Source organism: Arvicanthis niloticus, chromosome 21 (genome assembly GCF_011762505.2).
Source record: "Arvicanthis niloticus isolate mArvNil1 chromosome 21, mArvNil1.pat.X, whole genome shotgun sequence".
Taxonomy (NCBI): Eukaryota; Metazoa; Chordata; class Mammalia; order Rodentia; family Muridae; genus Arvicanthis; species Arvicanthis niloticus.
Window position 1 is genome coordinate 7,298,450 of NC_047678.1, and position 24,571 is coordinate 7,323,020.

Sequence of the window (24,571 nt, forward strand, 5' to 3'; positions counted from 1 at the left end):
AGCTATTACTAAAATTCTGCTAAGGAAGATGTAGCTGGCCAAGAGTGATGAAGCCTTCATCCAAGTTAGTGCTTGAAAAAATGAGATGGAGAGTTAAGTCTCAAAAAGTAGCATTCCCCTCCAGTTAGAATAGGGGCCTCGGCCATTTGTTTTTTTCCTGCTATGGCATTCCAGAGGAAATTCCAATTTTGGGGTAACCATTATTTTAGTGATCTGATAGCCAAAGGAAAGGAAATAAGTTGTTTTATTTAGAATACTTTTGCTCTCGGTAGTATGGTTACTCATAAAGCCTTTGCTTTCTGGTACACTTGGGAGACATTTATCTACTGAAGGGTAACTTCCAAAGGAAACTCCCTTCCTTTGTTACCTCAGGCACCAGCCCTAGATTTAGGTAGATTTAACAGCTATATGTCCCCACCATTAAAACATTTTGGGGGGTTTCCAGAACCCTTTCTTTCCACACCCCATTTTTTATGCCACTTTAGCTATGGCATATTTTTTTAAGGAGCAGGGGTTGGACATAAAGCACACGTCCTAAACACCTGACCGAGCCTCCTACTGAAGGCAAGTTTCCATCCTTGGAACTGAGTTTCCCTTGCAGATCTTAGTTCAGATGTGAAGAATTAATGATGAGTGGTAAATGCTATCATTTCATTGTGACTCTTCTACTCTGCCACACTTGGAAACTATAGAGGAAGGAGGAAGTGTAAGGGCTCCAGGCAATGGTTCCAAGTGCATAAAGCATCTACTTCCATAGCCATCCTGGTATGTGTGAAATACTATGAAGAGATACTTGTGTTCCTCCCTTTGGTACTGAACAGCTTAGACAGTGGGTGCCAAGAATCGCATGCAGGGAAAAGCAACAAGTTAGGACCCATGGACACACCAGGACGAGGACTAATTTTCTGGAAAGAGACTTACAACCTATCATATCACTTTTCAGGAGAGACTGAGGTTCAGAAGGAAGAAATAACTTGACCAGCACTGCCCAGCTATAGATATTTCTTGACGTTGTTTCAAACTAAACCTCATAGGATTTTTGGGATAATCTTGGTAGAGGAGTCAACAGACCTTAGTTCCTCTTCCCACTGTATCACCACATCCAAGATAACAGGTTTTCATAGGGTGCCATCTTGTGTTGTTCAGTGGGAATGCAGAAGAGAAGTCAGGGCAACCTTCATGAAAAGTGGTCCAGTGGGGCTAAAGCTAAAATAAATAAATAAATAAACAAACAAACAAACTAACTAAAAAATTTTTTTCTTTTCTGCCTTTATTATTACTAGTGTGTTGAGGTTTGGTCTGTTGCCGTTTATTGTAATGGTAAATACTGGTCCCCAAGATCTGGCTGCCCTCAATGAGGGCTTCCTTGGTAATGAGGAAATCATCACATATACCAAGTGATGCTATGTAACTTTGCTCCTTAATTTAAAACTATTGGTAAATATGTTGACAGCTTGTAGCTGGGCAGAAGAGAGGTAGGCCAGGTTTCAGTTGCTGGGCTTGGGGTCTGAGGCAGAGAACACCAGGCAAGAAAGAAGAGGAAGGAAGGAGATGCCAGGGGTAGATGGATAGTGAGAACATGGCCATGAGGGCCAGCCGTTTGGAAAGGAGTAGCCTGCTAGAAACATGGCAAGTTGTATCTGAGGGTTATTGACAGGGAAGTAGACAAAATAGCATAGAGGATTGATATCTTCCCAGCTCTAGTGCTTTTAAGGCTTTATTATAAATAGAAAAGTTTTGTGTCTTTTCTTTGGGAACTGAATGATGTAAGGTGGGGTAGAAACTGCCAATTAATTTTTACTACAACAATTATGTCTTTAATTGAAATATTGAGGACAGGCAGACAAACGTGACAGGTTAGGGGCTGTCTTAGTTACTTTTCTATTTTTGTGATAAAACACCAAGATACCAAGTCCAAGTCAACTTGTAAAAGAAAGTATTTAACTTAGAGGATAAAGTTTCAGAGAGTTAGAATCCATGGCCATCATGGCAGAGAGCAAGGCAGCAGACAGGCAAAAATGGCACGGGAGCAGTAGCTGAGAGTTCACATTTTGATGTAAGGCAGACACACACACACACACACACACACACACACACACACAGAGAGAGAGAGAGAGAGAGAGAGAGAGAGAGAGAGAGAGAGAGAGAGAGAGAGAGAGAGCTCTGTTAAGAAGGCATTTAGACAGGGTTCTTCAGAATAATATAAACAGAAAAGACAGATATTAACTTTGTAATTGATCCTTCTTAGATAAAGAACACTGACATCTATAATAACCCACACTGTAGTCCTGAACTTGTATGAACAGACTTGCCTAAGTGGCAGATGCTGGACGTCATGGTATGGATTATGAGCTCACTATGCAAGTTCTGTGACTTATGGCTGACCTGTACTTAGTTATACTCAGGCCTGGCTGCTGAATGCCAGTATACTTTGAGACTTTGCTCGGAGTACACGACTATACACTACACAGCGACAAAAGTATTGGATTTTATTTTTTACAATGGGAAATTGTTGTGAGACCCGAGGTATGTTACTATCCATTTAGTGCTATTTCCACAACTAGACTGGCTAATATTTCTCAAAATATCTTGTTTAAATACGTACAGCTACTGTATTATTAGAATTATGTTTTATTATAAATTATATTTTGGTCTCTGTGAAGTATTTTATGTTTAGAATTTAATGTGTGTTTGTATGTATACATGTGTCTATGTATGTTTGTATTTCCTTCGTCAAGATTGTGCTTCATAGACATCCCTATATTTAAATACTGTAACAGTATTTCATAAGCATACCAAGAAATAACTTAGGTTCTCTGTATTAAAGATATTAATCTCAGAAAATTGGCACGGCTTCACAGTAGTGGTGATAATTTATGATAAATCTCACTATAATGTATGCCTATTTTCATTTTTAACAAACATGCCCTGTCATTTACTTACCAGGTATACTTTATCCCCTAAAATATTGATTTTTCTTATATGTGAAATTTTATATTGTGTACATAGTCCTTATTGAATAATTGAAATAATTTATGGTTGTCTTGAATTGTAGATATCATAATTAGCTAATATTGTGACCCAAATGTCTTAGGAGTTAGGTATCATCCAATATATTCATTATTTTGTTCTGAATAAGTGATAACTATTTCAACAAAGTGAGTAGAGAATCATGTGAATTACAGACTGGTAAACTAAGTAAAGTGTCAGTAACTATTTACAGTAATCAATGGGTATAAAGTGTTCAAATAGGGTGAACTAAAAGAACAGTATGCAGAGGTCATTGTACTTCTGTACATGTAGAAACATGGTGCTGAATAGATATCTCAATTCTTTCTCTAGTTTTCATGTACCATGTGGTTTATTTATCCAGACACCATTTCAAAGAACTATAGCTGTCTTGATGAATTGGCCAAAGCCTAAATGTAGATATTTTCATATTTGTGAAAAGTTAATTAACCAAGATAGGTTTCCAGTGTACATGTCAGGAAGTCCAAAGTCTGTAGAAGTTCTCGGCATTATCTACTTTATGGCATAGAGTCCATGGTCACTTTATCCCAGGATAGATATTGCTACATCAGTGTCATACTTCATCCTAGTCATTATAATGAAGTACCAGCACTTCTTGTCAGCTCACAGATACTTAGGGTTGGGAGCTTCTTCCTCACACCTGGCCTAAAGCCAACTACAAATGGGAAGATCTTTGACTGATATCTGATGGAAATACAAACGTGACCCTCAAAAGTGCAGCTACCTTGTAACCCACACACCCTGTGAGAGTGACACATAAGTACTCGGAATATCTACCCAGTTTGTAGAGGCTGCATTACACTTGGAGCAACTCTTACATAGAGCTGAGTTAAAGAACTTGAATGGCCAGCAGGATCCAGATACTCTTCCCCATCACTGCTCTGTTTAATGTGGATGCCACAAGACACATGAGTACAGAAGAGCATAGGGTAGTAAAGAAAGACCAGAAGGAGAAACAAGGCACCGGGTACTTAATATTGTTTTCCAGGAGTGAATACATTGTGGAATGTCGAATTATGGAATGGACCAATGCAGTTACACTATGTACCTTAGACTAACATGTATGTGTTAAAAAGCTAGAATTCTATGTTCTTTATGATGAATGCAGAATCAGGATGTATCAACTGATGGAGGTTGAAATATGCTTGTGAGATATGATGAAGATATGATGAACATACATTTAGTAGTCATGTATTGAAACATAGACTCTTGTTGCTTTATATTCTCATTCTCTAGAGAGCAAAAGAAAAAGAAAAATAAGCTGTTTAGTTTTCTAATCTTTGCCTGTGCTTACCATCAGCAAAGACAGCCCAGTTGTAGGCTAAGTCTAATCACATATACTGACTCAGTACACTTTTATCCATGTCAAAGATGCTTGTGTAATAAATAGTGCCATGAGCTGACATTTACTTTCTGTCCCTCTAGTTGTACCTCGAAACAAAACTTCCACACCTTCCTCAAGTGTTGAAGAAGGGTCCCCAAAGTCCTTGAGAAAGGTAAGAAGCCCCTTTTCTTTATGTAAGAGAAAAGGTCCTTGAATGATTCTCTCTTGTTTTTATGACTATCAAATTGAAAAGGTAAAGTCAATTTGGTATAGCATGAGCATTCAATAGTTTATTTAGGAAGAGAAGGAAATGGAATCATATCAGATTGGTGATTTAATAGAACATTCACACTTGCTATGTCAGGTAGTGACCTTGAGTTGGGGCAGGTTGTCTTCTGGACAATCGTGTTGTGCTTTACAGTATATAAATTTCACTCAGAAGGTGACAGGCATATCATCCATATAGACTTAAATGTACTCTCCTTTTATGGCTTCTAGAGCCTGTGGGTTAGGTTGAATTTGACTATGTTCCCCAAAGATGGATGTGGCAGAAGCATCACATGTCCTAGCATGGAATGTTCAGGTGCCAAGAACTTAAGACATGAGGATGCATGCAAATTATTAGAGTGCTTCATAAAAGGGGTTAGTGTAACCCCTTTATAATAGATGTTAGCTTCACCATACTGTGATATAACTCGGCTAACCTTCAGTAGAAGCCAACACGTAGGGTTGCCTGATGTGGTATTTAGTCAGCAAATGTGGGAAAAATACTAGTTTTTGTTACCAAGTAGACATCTTGAGGTATTCAGTGTCAGCATCACATAATATACTCATACAGAACATTTCACCTGATTCTCCATTAGTCAGTAAGAGTCAGTAGATTAGTAAGAGACTAGATTATCTCTACAATCTTTGGTGTAATTATGTCCTGCCAAGGCATGAACAAAAGAGCTGTACAAACAGAATTTAGCACAATCTGAGTCTCTTAAGTGTTTTCTTTCCTGTATGTTGCAGGTGGAGCCTCAAAAAGATCAGCACGGTATGTATTCTGCAGTCGCTGAAGACATGTGTTAAATATGACTTGTGTTAATACTGGTTGTCTTTTGTCTGGTTGCACCACAGTGAGCAAATACACATGTATTGATTGAAAATTGAATGGTTGTTCTAAAAAAAGTGATGCCTCAAGGGAGAAATGGTAGCCATGTGCCTACAGCTGCTGCATCCAGCTGTGCCCTCTTTAGTTTGATGTTTTATGTACTAGGCTGCATCTAAACCTATCTTATTTATACAGATATTCAAGGTATTCAACCCAATTTCCAGTGAAAAGGTTTAGAAAAAATCAGGATAGAGATTGGCTTGTGTGTTTAAAGTTCGCCACAGCCACATGTAGTGGGTTGATTTGTATTTCTCTAGACAGATCAATAAACTACAATTCGGAGTAAGCGATGGAGGTATTTAAATGTGCAGTGCACCATCTACATTTAACCCCATCAAGTGCATACAAAACCCAGGAAACAGATTCCAGTTTTCCAACATCTGCCTGCACTAACTCAAAGCTTCAGGAATCCCAAACCCTGTCACAGCTGCCACAGTGCTCAGAAGGCCTGGGCAGTGTTATTCACCTGCCTACAGACATTAACAAGGATGAAATAAAAGCCCATGTTTTGGTGCAGACCACTGATCCTGTGCTGACCTCTATATTGAAATAGGTTAGATGTGTAGGAACTGGGTTCAGGCTAGCCTTGGAACTAGACTTGGTTGGTTCCTTCTAGTAAAACCTGGTGAAGAGCTTTAAGGGGTTGTCAATATTAGCATGAACACAAAAAACAAAACAACTAAGGGAAAGTACTTACTAAGAACTCTAATTACCACTTACATACTAATATGTACTAATTTTTAAAAAAAAATATACGATTTTGTTTTGGTTTTAGTTTGTTTTGTTTTTGTTCCTCTTTTTTTAGACCAGGGTTTGCTGTGTATCCATGACTTTCTGAAACCGTCTGTCTGTCTGTCTGTCTGTCCATCTACCTATCTATATGGCCTGGAACTCACATAGTTCTATCTGCCTCTGACTACAGTGTAGTGTTATAAAAGGAGTCCACTACCACATCCTTGGAATACACACAGAAAAGTGAGGTACATTCTGTGCTCCAGGAGGCTTTCCTCTCAGTAGTGGTCAGTCTCCATATTTAAAGTGTGGATACTGAGTAGATATTTTCAGCAGTGAACCACATGGCTCAATATCATTATTTCAAGTATTTTCTGTATAGATCATCTACAGTGTTAGCACTTTGCTATACTGTGGTTTGATTAAGGGAAACTAGTGTGAAACTATGGACAGGAGCTTCAGCCCAGTTGGCTCAGTACATGTTTAGCGAGTCCAGGACCCAGAGTTAGTATCCTAGTTCTGCATAAAATGTGCCCAGGATGGCTCAATCCTATTAATACTTATCCTTGAGAAGTGGAGGAAGGAGAAACATAAGTTCAAGGTCATTCTTTTCTGTAGAGTAAATTACATGCTAAAATAGGATAGAGACCTTACCAGAAAAAATTCAAAATAGAGAGAGAAGGTAGGGTTGGTAAGGGAGGTAGGACCAGGTATGGTACAGTCTCACTGCCCTGGAGTCAGTACCCATATCTAAGCAGGAGCTAAGAAAGGCCATTCAGAGAGTCAGGGAGGTTGCCACCTACAAGTGATGTGAACATACCCTGCTTATTATATTACCACTGCACCAGGCTGCTGTTCTTGTCAGTTCATGATGAGGACATGTCCACAATTGGCTAGTTGAGAGAAAGTTTCTATTCAGCCCAACCATAATGTGACACCTTGGTTTTGAGTAACTTTGAAACTGAGCATTTCTAGAACATATATCAGTGTGGTCTTCTGATCAGCCAATCACTCCCTGAGAAGCACCAGTCAGGCTGAAGTTCTTAGAGGAAGACCACATATTTCTACTAAGCTAGGAGCCTCCTACAGCTTCTTAGGTAAACAGCAAAAATGCATACATTTTCTATTTCCATGTGTAACCAACTGAAACCTCATGCTTCCTAGATTCATTCATATGTAGGTGATTCTTCTGTCATTTAATAGACATCACAAAGCAATTCTATGTCCTTTCCTTAAGAGCTAGCTGTGTGTTTGTGTGTAATTGTATATCCATATGATCAAGTGAGTGTATAGCATTGTAGTGAACACCACTCAGAAGTGAGAGTGCATACATTTCAGGGTTTTGGTTTTTTTTTGTTTTTTGTTTTTTTTTTTTTTTTTTTTTGGTTTTTAGAGACAGGGTTTCTCTGTATAGCCTTGGCTGTGCTGGAACTCACTCTGTAGACCAGGCTGGCCTCGAACTCACAGATCCGCCTATCTCTGCCTCTCAAGTGCTGGGATTAAAGGCATGAGCCACCACTACCCGGCTACATTTCAGTTTTTAATGTGGCTCTAAGAGACATATGGATTCTGTTGACCAGGTACAACACCAACATAACAGAGTCCTGGTGCTCTTCTCTGTACATTGTCACACTGACGTGAAGTTATGCTTTCCTACACCATCAGTGCAGCACACGCTGCTGTGCACAGTGCACTTGGGGATCTTTCAAAAGCACCATTGGACCTCTGATGATGGTTCCTGAGGAATGTTCATGAGATGGAATGGAATAAACATAGAACCATTACTGGTTTTCTTTGGGTTTTGTTGTTTGGTTTTTGCTTGTCTGTTGTTTGTTTGTTTGTTTTTGCCACGAAGCTGACATGACTTGTCTCTGTCGTTAATGCATTCCAAGCAACACATGTCTTGAGACAGAGCCATCACAGGAATATTGCTGCTCCCCTGCATGCTGATGAACATCAAGTCAGAGCTTGTACTTCCAGGGACAATCCACAAGCTGAAGCAACAGGTACTGAGGAAATAGAATAATTTTATTAAATTATACCCAGTTTTTGTAGATCATAATGTATAATACAAGGAAACAAAGATGACCAGATTAGAAATATTTTCTGTTGTAGATGATGTTAATTTGTGTACTTCATTAGTTGAAATTCAACCACAGAATTTAAAACTAGATATAAGACTCACTGTTTGTTCTCACTGAGTAATGAGAAAGAGAGGAAAAGTGAACTCTGTCTTGTCTGCATCACTGTCACTTCACCTGCTGCAGGCGGGAACAGGTGAGCCACCCTCTCTGTTACCTAGTCCCAGACACCTGTAATGTGGATGGATTGGATGTCAACCATCTCAAGAGTGACCGTGTGATTATCAAAACTGTTGAGAATGAAGACAGAAATGGAATTAGATCACAGCGGTTCTGGTCTGACTCTTGGGAGAGGGTCCCTGGAGTAGTGTGTTACACCCTGTGCTTGGGAGGCTTGAGGGAGAGGGAGAGAACAGTAGAAACAAGGAAATGGAAGGAGGACATTCATCTTGGACCCTTTGACTTAATGGGTAAGAAAATGTATACAACTGGCCCACTCTTGGGGCTTTAAGAGGCATTCTTGGTTTAGCCTCCATGATACAGAGGCTGAGTTTAAGCATTCTCCTAATATTGCCAGTGTTCCTCAGAATAAAAGATACTGACTCTTGGGGTATCAGTTCTACAGGTACCCATCTTACCATAGGATATTCCTCTCCTCTGCACTGTCACTACTGGAGTCTTTCAGTCTTGACATGGTCTGACCTGCCTCATGTTTTAGGGTCATGAGATTTTAGTCTAAGAAAATCTCTGTCCTCTAAGTGGCTTCACTATAACTTCTTTCATAGGTTTACAGCCTGCTCTTCTCAGAAGTATGTTTGCTTTACTTGGATTCTCTCATTCTGCATTTGCTTGTGACCCCTCTTATAGGCTGTGTCTGTAGGTTTAATGCACATTGTCTATCTGCTTCTGAGCCCTGAGCCAGAGACACAGGATTCAACTATTTGTCCCACCTTTTTAGTCTTCCCTCTTCTGACCTCTTACCCCATCCTTCTCCACCACTTCTCATTCTTCCTGGTTGCATGTTGACTGTGAACCTTATGTCTGCCAATCATGGAAGTGTCTGTGAACCCTTTCAACTGTTACATTATTGTTGATGCTGCAAACTAGAATACATTGTCCACACAGTGTGGCCTAACTCCTAGCCATGGCCTAGGTCCTCAGTCTTGGCCTGGAGTATACTAGGTCTTTCTGTAGTCACTAAATCTTTCTTCCTCACAAAACTCACGAGACTGAGAAGATCACTGGAAGAGAACACAAAAGAACCGTTCTCAGGGAAAGCATGCCTAGAAAGGCAGTCTCAGTAGGCCATCTGGATTAGACCTTTACTCTATGAACAAAGATAAAAGATACTGGTGTCCAGCAGAGGCTGAAGAGAAAATAGTGATTATCCTGTGCTCAAAATCATCTCAGGGACTGACTGTGATCTCTGATTTTTATCATAAGATTTATTTTGTGGGACCAGTGAGATGGCTCAATAGTAAGGTACTTGCTGTAAAGACTGAAGACAGGAATTTGAACCTAGAACCTACATGGTTTCCTGAAAGAACTGAGTACCTAAGGTTCACCTCTGCTGGATATACAGCCAGTTACTGAGCCTCCTGAATATAAGAAACAAAAAAAAGTTTTTGAAAGATTTATTTCATTGTTACATCATATAACAAATTCTCTCAGGTTGGTTTAGTTTATCATTTCCTAGAAAGCAAATTTTGTTCCTCATTTTATTATAGGGTCTGCTTAAATCCAACACAACTCAAAAACCAAGTCAATGAAGATGACAAATATTTATTGTAATCAAGCTGCTATTGATTGATTAGGGACACAGAATACACTTGGGAGCTAAACTGTAACCCCCAAGCCAGAATCTCAGAGAATTTAAGCTTGCCAACCAAGAGCACGTATGCCAAGTTATTGTTACATTTTTCTACTAATAAGGATTTAGGGATAAGGGCTCTCCTTATGTGGTTGATCTATGTGAACTGCTACAGAATGTCCATTTTACAGTCCAACCAATGAAATTCCTTTGTTATTTTGTAGCTAGAAACAGCCATTGTATTTTGCGGAGCAAAAGCTTTATAACAGGAGCTGCGGTTAGGAACAGTTACTAAGTTCTGTGGAGTAAAGGATAAACAGCAGGAGCTGTGGTTAGGTACATTCATTATGCTCTGAAACAAAATGGCAGTACTTTGGACAAGTCCCTTTTACTTGTTCTCAATATTGCCCTTTGTCTTTGTACCATATTAAAATCTTTGATTATCTGTTTCTCAGTATAGGGGATTATATTGGGTTGTTGAAACCATGAGCATAATTTAGTTAATTCTTGAATGAATAAATTTAAGTAAAGCATTGAGAGTTCATGACCCTATCAGGAACAGGGGACAGAAAAGGGCCAGAGGACCTGCAAAGGCAGTGAACGTGGTGATTAGTCAAGAGAATTGATTGACTACACTCTGGAAGCAGGTATTGGCCTGTCTCTCTTATTCTTCCCTATCCAGTTTTCTTTTATCTTTTCCTAAAGTGTTCTGGACTACTCCCAAATGGTTGGCATAACAACAAGTTTCTCCCAAAGAGAATTCACTTTGGACTTAGCATTTCCGCCTGGGCAGGGGCAATGTACTCTCTTCTATAACTACTTCTAGCTGAAGCTGGGGTATCAGTTGTCAGGGACCAGTAAGGGTGAAAGGAGTCAAAAGCTGGGTAATGGGGCATTTTTCAGAAGTGTCTGATTAGCTGATCCAGCTGAAGAGACAGTGATCAATCACATTGGCTGGGCTGTTTTATTTGAACTGTACAAATACAGAGCATAGCCATTTGTAATTTGCAGGTGCTTCCTGGATGGTATCTGCCAGACAAGTGGGGATCTGCTGAGACAAATATAGACTAGGGAAAGAAGTTCAAATTTCCCAGCAATTAGGGAAGGGGAGGAATCCCAAGACCAGGCGAAACTCCCATTCTCAGGAATGGATAGGTGCAGAAATTTAGGCTGTACTTATTTGGAGTTCACTTGACTTGTGACAGGTGGATTCAAGTTTTATAACTTCTTTGATTCCATGAAGCTTATGTGAATTTTATTTTATTTTTTAATTTACAAAGGAAGATAGAAGTTTAGACATGTTAGCATCACTATTGTATTCCAATTCATAGTGTAGAAAAGGGAGTTAGCAGGTTTCTGTAAAACAACTGGAGTAGATTCATGCAACAAAAACTATAGGTTTAGGTTAAAAAGTATGAACATCTTTAAGTTATAGCTAGAAGACAGCCAAAGAAACCTCAAAATTGAGCTTGTGACTGAATAGTAAGCAGTCAATGTTCTATCAGCTTATGAGAATTCTTTTAGTCGGTGTTAAAATGTGGAACTTTTGAAATCTTAGTATAACAGTAACATAGAGGGAGGAAAGAAGGCTGAAACATTTCCCATTTTTCATATACCTTAAATCATTTTCTTATATCTCTACAATTTGTATTTATATATCTTTTTAAAAATTACCTATTTACTTTATAACCCACTATCAGCCCTTCGTCTCCTCCCAGTACCCCCCAAATCCTTCCTCATTCCCCTTCACCTCAAAAGGTGAAGTCCCCACTCTGGGTTCTCAAACAACCACCTTCCCCACACTACACTCACCCCCCCCAACCTGTACATCGAGTCACTGCAGGACTAGTCACATCCTCTCTCACTGCGGACAGACAAGGCTGTTCATTTAGAGAGCAGGATCCACTGACAGACGACAGGTAGGCAGCAGGCTCAAGACCAGCCCCTGCTCCAGTTTTTTGGGGGACCTGCATGCAGGCCAAGCTGCACAGATGTACCACTGCTACATCTGTGCAGGCGGCCTTGGTCCAGCCCATGCTCACTATGTGTTTGGTGATTCAGTCTCTGGGAGTTCCCAAGAGTCCAGGTTATTTGATTCTGACAGTCTTCCTGTAGAGTCTCTGTCCGTTTGGGTCCCGCAATCTTTCTTCCAACTCTTCCATAAGATTCCTTGAGCTCCATCTAATGTTTGGGTGTGAGTCTCTATGTTTGTTTTCATTGGCTGCTGGGTGGAACCTCTTAGAGGACAGTTATGCTAGACTCCTGTCTGCAAGCATAACAGAGTATCATTGAGAGTGTCCGGGATTGGTTCTTGCTCGTAGGATGAGTCTCAACCATTCCCTCAATCTCTGCTCTGATTTTGTCCCTGCACATCTTGTAGTCAAAAGGCTTTTGGATGGGTTGATGTCTTTATCCTTCCAGTGTGAGTCCTGCCTTGCTACAGGAAGTGGACAGTTCAGGATTCATATCCTCCACTGCTAGGAATCTCAGCACTGTTGCCCCCTTAGAAACCTCTGTGACCGCCCCTTATCCCAGGTCTCTGGCACCTCCTAGAGACTGCTCCCATCCCCAGCTGATCTAAAAGGATCTCAAATACTATCCTGACTGATAGAATGGGTAGAGCGGGTAGTAGTGTTGTTTACCAGGCAGCAGACAGTCAGTTTTAAAAGGGATAGAAGCACAAATACTTATTTTCAGGTGATAGGACCTAAAAATGAAACACAGTACACAGGAACAGAAATGTAGGGTGGATGTGTCCCAATTGGGTTTCCCATGGTTCATTCTAATAAGATCTAAAGAAAGGCTTAAGGGGGGTAGACAATATTAGCATGGGCAACAAGGGCAACACAAGTTAGGCACATGGTCAAGTAAGAACTATGGTCTCCACCTAGATGTTGATCAGTGCTGTCTCTCATTCTTTAGCAGGATTCTCTAGTCTGACCTCACTGCAACACTAGCCTTGTCATGATAAGTAAAGGCCTTATGTATGTCTTTAGCTTGTAGCAGCCTATGCTCCTTAATTTGACTAGCATACTAAGTGCTTGAGTCAAGGGAGGTTAGAGGCTCCCATCTATCTTGGACCCCGTGGCTTAACAGGTAAGAAAATGTCTGTATTCTGGCCCATCTTTGGTGCCTTTTGAGGTATTCTAGGTTCATCTTCCAAGATACACAGGCTGGATTCAAGAGTTCCCTTAAATTATTGCCTATGTTCCCCCAGATAAAGGACATTGACTCCTGGGTTTCAGCTCTCCAGGCACCTATCTGAACACAGAACGTGTCTGCCTTGTGTGCTGTCACTCCTTGAATTTCTCACTCTTGGCACTCTAGGTCTGACCTAGCTCACCTCTTATGAGTACATGTGGGTATAACTGAAGAAGTCTTTTCCTCAAAATGGGTTCACTACAGCTTCTTCAGTAGGCCCCATAGCCTAAACCCCTCAGAAGGATATCAAACAGATATCCTAAATATCCAGAATCTAGGCCTAAACCCCTCAGAAGGATATCTGTTTCTCCTAGATTCTCTCATTATGCAAATGGGTTTGGTACCAATTTTAGGTGATGCTTATAGGCTAGTGCACAGTGTAGACTGGATTGTGAAACACATATGCCTGAGACACAGGGTTCCACTTCCAGCCCCCTCCCCTTTCAGTCTTCCCTCTTATTTCGTCTTGCCCCTATCCTTCTCTTGCCTCTTTCTCCATTTTGTTAATTCCCATGTTGTCCCTTCCACCTGTTACCTTATTGTTGATGCTGTGTACTAGAATACATTGTCCACACAGTGTGGCCTAACCCCAGCCATGTCCCCATCCTCAGCCCTGAGTATACTAGGTCTTTCTGTATTCACCAAATGTCTCTCCCTCACAAAGCTCATGAGACTGGCAAGATCACTGGGAGAGAAGTGAACAGAATCTCTCATAGATACACTATGAATCTTAGTATGACATCTGAATCAGATGTTTACCACATGGACAGATAGATCCTTGCTTGACTTTGGGTCTTCCCTCTGTTTAGTTTGCCTTATGAGAACACAGTCCAGCAGCAGCACAACCATCTTGTTCATCAGGTTTAGTAACATTAACTAATTTCACACACTTTTACCCACATCAAATAAAACCCACTTTAAACAATAGGCAGTACTGTGAGCTGACAGTCACTTCTTGTCCCCTTAGTGTTACCTGAATGTGCTGACAATACACTGGATAAGGGAAAAGCACACCTGAAGGTGGCCAAGGTAAGAAGGCCTTTCCTTTCTCTCGTCTAGAAAACTTACTTCAATGGTCCCCTTATGGTTCAGTGGGTGTCACAATGGAATCATGGCACTCATCAGTTATATCATATTTAATGCTTCTCATGTTTTAAAGATCTCACCAGCTTAGGATTCAGTATGCACATACTGCACACATGGCACTTTCTTTCAACACATCAAACATCAGGGCATACATTCAAATTATTTCTACATAGACCACTGAAACAGAAAACTACTTAGTGAAAAATACAAGTTTCCACAGGTGGTATGCGATGTAAGTTAGGGAATCCTCCATAGAGGCCAGACAAGTTTGCCTGATCTGCTTTTGAAACATGAAAACATGTGAAAGGTCTTTTTCATGAAGTACAGAGCTTCAGATCTTCTGTCACATCACTACATAATGGACCCATTAACATAGTCTCCAGTTGACTGCTCTTTTCTATCTTGATTGCAACTAGAATATGTCAATGGAAAGACCAAAGCCCTTAGCAGACATTACTCAGCATGATCTAAGCTTTAAAAATTTTTCTTTTTTTTTAGTTGCAGAATCAGTCTAAAAGGCGCAAATGTCGTAAGTATTATAGAATCACTAAGACACGTTTTAGATAAGAATTGTGTACTGCTTTGTCTTTTGTGTGATGGACAACTGTGATCTAAGCTGCTTACTGATGCTGTTTTTGTTTTTTGTTGTTGTTGTGTTTTTTTAAAGAAAGTGACATTCCAACTCACAAATCATGGCCATGTGTCTGTGGCCACTGTGTTCAATGTGATCTTTTAGTTAACAGAGGTTTTTGTCACCAAGGTGTTGTCTAAATCTTTTTGCCCAAGAAAAAGATCCTAATTAACCAAACCACTTTCTAGTAGAAAGTTTATAAATTAAGAAATCATAATACAATTCATCTACAAAAATGTGTTCAAACTTCATCAGGGCCATACATGGTCAGGCTATATGGTTGTATTCCTTCATAGATGAATGAAGCAGAGTTCAGAGATAAATATGAGACATCTTAGGTGTACATCTCAAGAGACACTTCTTACCCCATCAAGGCCACAGTAATCTCTATAGGAAAGTTCCATCTTCTGGTATCTGCCTGCCATAAGGCAAATTGATAGGGATCTCAAACACTACCCTGGCTGCTGCAGAGGTCAGAAGTCCATGGTAGTGTGTCATGCAGCAGGCAGCAGACATTAACAGCCCTGAAAGGTAGAGAAGCACATGCTACTTTTCAGGCCACGGAGCCTGAAAATTAAATTCAGTACATGGGAAAGTGGGGGTGGATATGTCCCAGCTGGGTTTCTCACAGCCATGACTCACTCCAGTAAGATCTGGAGAAAATCTTTAGCTGACTAGATAATGCCAGAATGGGAACAAAAAGCCTCACAATTTAGGGACAGTGTCCACTAAAACTGCAGTCATCATTTGTTTGATCTGTGCTGGATTATTATTCCAGCAATACATTTCATTTTTATTTTGTATTTTACTGTTAATATAGTTATATTAATTTTGGTAAGTTTGTGCAAAGTGCTTTGTCATATTTATCTCTTATAACTCTGTTCACATATTCACTCTCTCTTTTCAATTTTTCCCAAATTCATATCCTTAAAAAACCTTTCTAGTACAATTTCTGCTAAACATGTGTAGGGGCATCCACTGATACTTGGGTTGACCTTCTAGGGGCAATACCTTTAATTAAAACTGCCCCTCTCTCAGACAAAAACCCTAAAGTACCAATAACTTCTTAGGTGTGAAAAGGGTTTCTGAACTTCTTCCCTTCAAGCCACAGTGTTGTCTTCCTTGACTCTGTGCAGGTCCTGTATAAGCATCCAGCAATATACGTTTGAAGGACAGCTAGACCCTGGACCTCAAGGATACTTTTTATCATGGGTGTTTAAATTCCATGTTGTCTTTTCTATTTTTTCCCTCTTAGTGGATTTACATAGTCATCAGAAAAGAGTGTCACCAGATATCATCTTGTCCACATTTGTGTGTCTGCATGGCTTTCACCAGTGAGGTTATGTGTTCAGTGAAGCTATTATGGGTTATACCATGAAGCTTCGTTTGCTTAGTTCCTACTGATAATGTCCCAAACCCTGGGTTTCATCCCAAGTACTCCATATAATGCACCCATGATTGCACAACCTGCATTCCTTGGGTTAGAGTGTTGGATGCAGAAAAGTCTAAGTTCAAGATCACCTTAAAAAAAATAGTTATTGGTTGTTTGTGAATTTCATATTACGCACCCCAATCCCACTCATCTCCCCCTCCCCTTGTACCTTCCCTCCACCCTTGCAAGAGCCCCCAAACAAAGACAAATATTGTGGGAGCTGTAGTGTGTCCCACAGTATAGACCCTTTTGTCTATACTTCTTTGCTTACAAATGTTATTCTTACTGGCTCATTGATCTGGTTGGAATTGGAATGGCTCCTGGCTTCTGATACTCTGAGGTTCCAATACTGGAACATCACTGGGACTCTTCTGGGATACCCTGATGTTGCTCTGTGTCATGGAGATCCTTAAGTTCTGTATCTACAGGACCAATGTCCTGTTGTTGCCCTGTGTCATGGAGTTCTTGATGTTGTTTTTGATAGGACCAGCCCTTTCATGCACTTCAGCAGTTCATCAATGGGGTAGATATTGGGTTGGGCCAATTCAAAGCCCTGGATCTGGGCCTGAGAGGTATGTAAGCTGGTCAACCTACCAACTCTCCCACAGTCACACACTCGGGGCCAGCTCACCATCAACCCCTGCAACCAGGGCCATCTCTATCCTGCTGCCCAGGCAAGTGCCCAGCCCCCTCTCCCAAGTGTTGCAGTTAGAGAGGGACATGGTCAGTTCTCCCACTCTCATGACCCGGGGAGGGGCAGCTTTCCCATATGCTATAGATGGTAGAGGAGCAGGGAGGGGAGGGTGGCATCTTTCCCTTTCTACACCACAGCCCAGTAGACAAGAAGCAGTGCTGGCTCTCCAGCATTCACACCTTCAGCACTGGCTTACCTGCAAAAACGCTCGTTCAGGACCAGCTCTACTCTGCTATGCAGGCAAGATACAGGGTCTGCTCTCCTGAGTGCTGCAACAAATGGGGGGCAGAGATAGCTCTTCTGTTTTCATGGCCCCAGGGCCACTGCGCATAGGTGGTTAAGAGGAGAGAAGAAGGGAGGACATCTCTCCCTCATCATATCACCTTATGTGAGATGAGTAGAGCTAGCACTCCAGTTCTCCTGTCCTCAGGACTGGCTCACTCCCAGCTCTTGGAGTGTGCAGGCTCTGCTCTCCCAAGTACTGCAGCTGACTAGGGGGAGGGGCAGTTTTCCTGCTCTCATGCCCCCAGGACCAGCTCTCCCTTGCTGCCTAAGTGAGTGGTGGGCCACTTCTACACAGTTTTCAGCCATCAACATGTCCCAGGGCAGGGGCCCACAGCAGGGATATTTGCCTAAACAAGCTGCTCACATCAGCTGTTCCTCACTACCCTTGAGTCTCCAGTTCTGCCTCTCTTCATTGTGCCCACATCCTTCTGTTTGTCTTTCTCTTCTATTCTTCACTGCTAACTTTCTCCTTTTAGTGGTGACTGGTGTCTTTGAGAGTCTGGGGTCATCTCAGGAGTGGTCTCTGGACTGTATGTCTCATTCGTGGATTATGGGTTGGTCTTGGGCACAGTCTGCTCCACCCCTCCATGCCTTCCCAGTACCTGTCTGGTTGTTATCTCAGACTAGCTCCTTGTCCAGGCGTCATGGTTCTGGTCTGGTGGTCATCACAGGCTTACTTCGGAGTGGCCCCATGTAAAGGTCATCTGTCTCAGCTCACTCCTGCCCAGGCCTACAGTCCCACATGTAGTTCTTCTAGTGTCTAGCTTGCTCTCTGTTCTCAGAGCCTGTCTGGGCCTGAGCAGTGGTGCTGGGCACTAGACTGATGTTCATCTCAGGCTCACTGTTTTCAGTGAATGTTAGACTACTAATCATTCAAATGTTTGGTGGTCAAGACATAATTATGTATAGACATAATTTCTCTCTTGTCTGCCACCTACTGACAAACATGTGCCATAGCAGGCAATGCCTCCAGGGCAGGAAAATCTTCCATTTTTTGATAATAAATCTTAAGCCAGCCTAAACTAAAGGCTTTGTTATCATCATCATCATCATCATCATCATCATCATCATCATCATCATCATCATCATCAATATGAATACATAATAGTAACAATCATGAATAAATAAATAAATAAATAAATAAAAATAAAAATTATGGCCCCCAAAAAATCTGTTGATAGAAGGAGAGTTTGTAGAACCTGATCTTGCCGTAGGTAGCTTGAACAAATTCCAGGATAGACACATGCCCATGAATATATGATTAGCACCAATTGAACTTAGTGGGTTATTAAGATAAAATGAAAAGGATCTGAAGTTGGTAAGGAATGGAGAGAGAAGAATGGAGGCAGGAGGAGTTGGGGTGATGGGCAGGAATGAAAAGGACCAGCATAACACTTTATGGGGTTCTCAAAAAAATTAAGAAAATATCTCATTTAAAAATTTTGATGAGGAAACAACAAGCAGACCCAATGGACACTCGTTCCTTGTGTAGCCACGTAGACTGTCTCACTTCAATTCATGTTGAGGGTTTATACAAGTTTGAACTTTCTTTTTTGTCCAACCTTCACGTGACAACTTGATTTAGAATGACTTAGAGCCTGAGTCATCACAGAAGACACGCAAGCATAAGTTGCCTCACCAGTGAACACACTTGGTGATGAGAATCACTGGCTGAGAGGAACTGACAGGGTGAAGGCACTGGAGAAAGGCTCTATTTACTGATTCAGGGTCCTTCTACAACTTGGAAATTTATATATTGAGTCAGAGATCAAAGGAAGAACATTTATTTCTTTGGTTATTTCTGTCAGGGAATTTGGCCAGGACATCATGGATATAACTAACACAGCACCCAGGGATTAAAACACTAGACTTCTTACCTTCCAAACTCACTTAAAGTGATATAATATAAGCTTTAAGTGATAAACTTCTTATCTTCCAAGCTCACTTAAAGTGATATAATGTATTCTACATAAGCTGTAAAATATTCTGGATAGGGAAAAAATACAAAGCAAACAACCACTGGGCACTGTCCTACATCAGAGTCAATTCCTGCTCAGGATTTGGTCCTTCCTGTCTAGTGGGTGTGTCCTCACATTTCACAAACACCCCAGAGCACGTGCATAGTCATGTGCCTTTAGTTATGACTTAACCCTATATATTTATCTTTAACACCGAAAAGGTTTCTGTGGGTCATTATGAAATTTCTAGTTCCTGGCACAATGATGGGATTGCAGAGGGATTGCAGGAATGTCTCTGGGTCATAATGCTCTGAATGGGATTTAAATGCTGCCTATCAGGCACCATAGCAACATTACATAATCATGTTGTGCCTCTTTGTTGTCACACCTGAATGAATTTAGACGTTACCTATAACATCATGTGGATCACAGTAGACTTTATCTACATCATAATGTCATGTAGAATTAATGCACACTAAACTCTGATATTCCTGCAGCACCATTCTAATTACAGTGACTTCCCAAAAAGAAATATGATCAACTCTACAAGAACTTAACTATTATCAGTTTCTTCTGTTTGTTTGCCATGTTGCTGACATAACTCTCCCTGTGAATGCATTCCCAGTTTCTTCAATTTTAAAGAAATTTTCTCGAAAAAAAACTGTGGCCCCCCTCGTTGTGAAGAGACGTCAAGTCCTCCCTGTTGCCTTCACAGAAACAGCCCAGATAACAACGGAAGGTACTGTGGGAATTAACTAATTCTGTCCAATTATGTAACTCTATGCAGAAGTTTTGCTGTAGTTTTTAATATGTGAATAACATTAATTCATTTAGCTGAGTAGAAGCACAACCACAGAACTTAAAGATGCAGCTAGCCATCATCTTTGCTTTTCATTAGCTAATGGCAAACCAGAGGAAAGCTGAGACTTGTCTTATATGACTGACTACTCCAGGCTTCACCTGCAGTAGCCATGAATAACTGAGCCACATGTCATCCACTGTGTTCCAGACATGCATGATGCAGATGTGGAAAGTCTCAAGAATGAGGATGAAATTTGAATGAAATAAAGGTATACCTAGTCAGATCCATTGAGAGACGGCCCTAGAAGGAGTCATCTTATAACTTGTGCTTGGGAGACCAAGAGTGTGGGAAAGAATATTAAGAACACAGAAACATTTGAAGTTTCTGTGCATTTTATCTTTCCAATGTATAATAGTTAACAGTGGCAAGGTTGAGTGTGCTTTGTTTCTGGCTCTGTTATTTAGAGTCTATGTTTCCCAAAACACTTAGGCCATCCTTCCTCTGCCACTCCCAACACCCAAGTGTGTGACTGTTGTTATACCTCTTCTTGGAAATTTTGTTGGGCCTACTTTTCCAGAAGCAGTGACAAAATACTCTGACAAACAAAACAAAAAAACATTCCGCAGTGGCTTGAATAGGAGTGGTTCCATAGACTCCTGCAATTGAATACCTGGCTCATAGGGAGGTGTGGCCTTGGAGTAAGTGTGGCCTTGCTGAGGAACTGCATCAATGTAGAGGCGGGCCTTGAGGTCTCAGATGCTCAACCTAGACCTAGTGTGTCACTCACTTCCTGCTTGCTGCCTGCCAATCCTGACATAGAACTCTCAGCTCCGTCTCCAGCACCATGTCTGCCTGCATGCTGCCATTTTGCCTGCCATGATGATAATGAACTAAACTTCTGACACTGTGTAAGCCAGCCCCAGTGAAATGTTTTGTTTTGTAAGAGTTGCCATGGTTGTGGTATCTTTTCACAGCAATAGAAACCCTAGTTAAGACACATCTTTAGCAAGGGAATGTTGACTTTGCCATGGAAATTGAGTTTGGAGCTCATAATTGGGAAGCAGTAGACAGAGGCAGAAACTTAAGGGAGAGTGACATTGCAGCCAAAACCTAGAAGCAAAGAACAATGAGTGAATGTCCTCCATTGAGTTTTCTTCCTCTTATATGGCCCAGGATCCCATCCAAGTGAATGATTGTACCTACAGGAAACAGGTCTTGCCAACATGACTTAATCAAAGCAAAATAAACCCCAGGGGTTTATGCCTGGAGGATTCAGATCTCATTAGTTGACAGCTGAGATTAGGCATGATGGAGCCAACAAAGTGTTAGTTTCACTTTTGAGTATTAACCTGTATCAGAGAGAGTTTATCTGGTAGGAAACAACTTTCTTTCCTCACAAGAACCTGTAGGTAAATATCTTATAGTGCAGGCCCAATGCTGCAGGAGAAGCAGGTCCTCTCCCTGGTTCTTCAGGTCTGTAAGAGCACTTCTGCTTTTCCCTGTGAAGCACCTCTTCATGTGGAGTGCCTAAAAGGCCAGGATGACTCTCATTCTGTCAAAACACTATAGTTTCAATGTCTTTGGAGCAAGGGCTCCATATATGACTTGTGATGGTTTGTATATGCTTGGCCCAGGGAGTGGCACTATCAGAGAGTGTGGCCCTGTTGGAGTAGGTGTGTCACTGTGGGTGTGGGCTTTAAGACCCTCATCCTAGCAGCCTGGAAGCAGCCTTCAGATAAAGATATAGAATTCCCTGATCCTCTTGCACCATGCCTGCCTGGATGCTGCCATGTTCCCATCTTAATGATAATGGACTGAACCTCTGAAGCTGTAGGCCAGCCCCAGTTAAATGTTGTCCTTTATAAGACTTGCATTGGTCATGGTGTCTATTCACAGCAGTAAAACCCTAAGAGATGACTTCATGTAGTTTGTGTTCCTCACCTCAGACTGACATGCAGGCCTAGTGTTCTGATCTGCATCTTGGAGCCTCTGACCTAGTTAGTGATTGAAGTGGGATCTGAACTTTAGTGCACCCTTGGCCCCTCTCAGGAATTTCTTGGTTTGGCCTCCAACATTCAGAACTTGGACTTGGGAGTTCTAGTAAATTACACCTATTCCTAGGACTAACGAATCCTAGGTGAGTGGACATCAGTTGTCTTAGCACCTCTCTGGGCATAGGGCTGTGTCTGTCCTCAGTGCTGTCACTATTTGTATCTTTCACTTGTTACAGCTTTCCCTGACTTGCCTATTTAGGAGAATGTGTTCATAATCTCAGAAATGTGCTTCCAGCAAGTATCTTCCCTGGAGCTTCTTCATTATGCTCAAGGCCTTTACTCATCACAAGTATGTCAGCTTCTCCTGCATCTTCTCATTGTTTAGCTGTGTTTGGCTCCACTGTGATAGTATTAGTGTTACTCACTGCACACCCAGAGCCTCCTGCTTGTGTGTAGTATGTCCTACAGAGCCCCATGACCCACCCTCTAACCTCATACTCCTCATATCCCTCCTTACAGTTTCTTGCCTTTATCCTTCTACAGATGTTTCTGCATGGTTTTTCAAGTGCCATATTGGCTGGACAATCTGTACTAGACTATTCATAGAATCCTGGAGGTTTCTTCCCACCAATTACCTTGTTCCTGATACTGCATATGAGAATACACTGTCCATAGAATATAGCTTACCGTCCTGCATGCCCCCACGCTCATTCCAGAGAGCCCTTTTCTTTCTGTATTATCTCTTTCTCACCAACCTCACTGGGCAGATGAGAGCATTAATAGAATAGAGTATAAACCCTTCTTAGGGACAATATACCCAGAAATGAAGACATTCGAATCTTAGTAGTTTATCCTTTGTCTGGTGGACAAAGCTAAGGGGCTCCTCGTGACTAGCTATGGCATGGCTATTGTGAACAGCCAAGACAGAGATGAACTCATGGTCATCCAGAATTCTCATAAACAGAACAGGACTATACACATTAGAAGAAAAACAAACCCAGAAAAAGTTGTTCCAAACCACAAGGATAAGAAGAAGGAATGACTGACAGGTGCCTGTCACATCTGTCCCTATTGAAATCACCAGTACTTTGACACAATTTAGAGCAGTATCTGGTCCTGCACTTAACTCAGTGTTTCACTCTGTCTCTGTCTGTGGTCAAAGCAGCATCTCAGGTACAGAGCCCCTGTTTTGCATGGGAGGACAGAAATCCCACTGAGATATAGCTGTCCTTCTAGCCTGCTATCAATGAAGACAAATTAAAATACATGTCCTTCATATTGACCTTGTGGGAAAAAATCCCCATTTATATGTCTTATATTTGAATTTTCTTTTAAAATTTGTGTCACCTGTACATGTGTACTGCATGGCTTAGGAATATAATAAACTTAAGATAAATATGCATACATAAATTGTAATTTGTCTCTTACAGTTTATTTCCACAAAACTTGTACATAATATCATCAAAATATTAAACTATCATTCACATACTTAGAAGCCAAATATAGTGATTTCATTTGAAAGATTTGCACACAAAATTAATACACCCTCTCAAATAGCTTTATAGTATTAACTTCAGGGTAGTTAATGGCTCTGTGGGGAAGAACACTTGGTGGGAAATCAGGAGACCTGAGTTTAAATCCCCTCCCACACATAATATCCTACACTCAATAGGCAGAGACATTTTAGTGTTTGATGGCTGTCAGCCTAGCTCCAGATTCTATGAGAGAACCTGCTTTAGAGAAAGGAGACTGATAGGTCATGTTATTCCATGCCCTCTTTTAACCTTCATGTCTTCATGTTCCCCTTGACAGGCACCTACAGACACAGATACATGCACATGCACACACACATGCACACACACACACACACACACACACGACAAATTTATGTTAAACTCATTGTATACAACCGCAACAATCTCATAACCAACTTTCATTACTGTTGTAATAAGACCAAGTATTTCAAACGTCCTTGGGATTCTAATCCCAGAAGTTGTGATCTCTTGTGGCTTTCTCATATATTTCCCTGCTTTTAATATATGTAGCATTTCAGTTATGATTTAACTGTTCACTTGATAACGTTGCCAGACAACAAAAAGCTTAGTATTAGTAGAAGTATTCACAGAAAAGATTTTTAAGATGTCAAACATTCTGTGTGAAATGTTTACTTCATGAAAGGTTGCATTCTTAGCATCTTGAGTTTTCAGGTTACTTGTATTTTGGTTAATTTAAATATCCATCTCCAAAAGTGAAGAGAAAAATGTAACTAAATTATAATTTCAAAAATTAAAATGGGGTGTGGAGAATCCCCTTCTCTCCTAAAGCTAGGTGTTATGGACAGTTTTGTTTGTTTGT

At 41.0% G+C, this 24,571-nt stretch overlaps 1 protein-coding gene and 1 non-coding gene across 2 annotated transcripts in view; one reads left to right on the forward strand and one right to left on the reverse strand.

Annotated features, from left to right (window-relative positions):
• The first annotated feature begins 2,428 nt into the window (after window positions 1-2,428).
• The window catches only part of LOC117693628 (uncharacterized), a 65,992-nt gene continuing 43,849 nt past the window's right edge, over window positions 2,429-24,571 (forward strand). The window contains exons 1-7 of the mRNA XM_076917335.1: window positions 2,429-2,526; window positions 4,456-4,526; window positions 5,369-5,393; window positions 8,135-8,248; window positions 14,302-14,363; window positions 14,919-14,949; window positions 20,046-20,159. Coding sequence (XP_076773450.1) covers window positions 2,502-2,526; window positions 4,456-4,526; window positions 5,369-5,393; window positions 8,135-8,248; window positions 14,302-14,363; window positions 14,919-14,949; window positions 20,046-20,159 — 442 coding nt within the window. The 5' untranslated portion in view covers window positions 2,429-2,501. The remainder of the gene's footprint in view (window positions 2,527-4,455; window positions 4,527-5,368; window positions 5,394-8,134; window positions 8,249-14,301; window positions 14,364-14,918; window positions 14,950-20,045; window positions 20,160-24,571) is intronic.
• Window positions 18,316-18,441, reverse strand: LOC117693888 (small nucleolar RNA SNORA17). Its single transcript, XR_004604485.1, has one exon. It is a non-coding gene; the product is annotated as a small nucleolar RNA SNORA17 (small nucleolar RNA).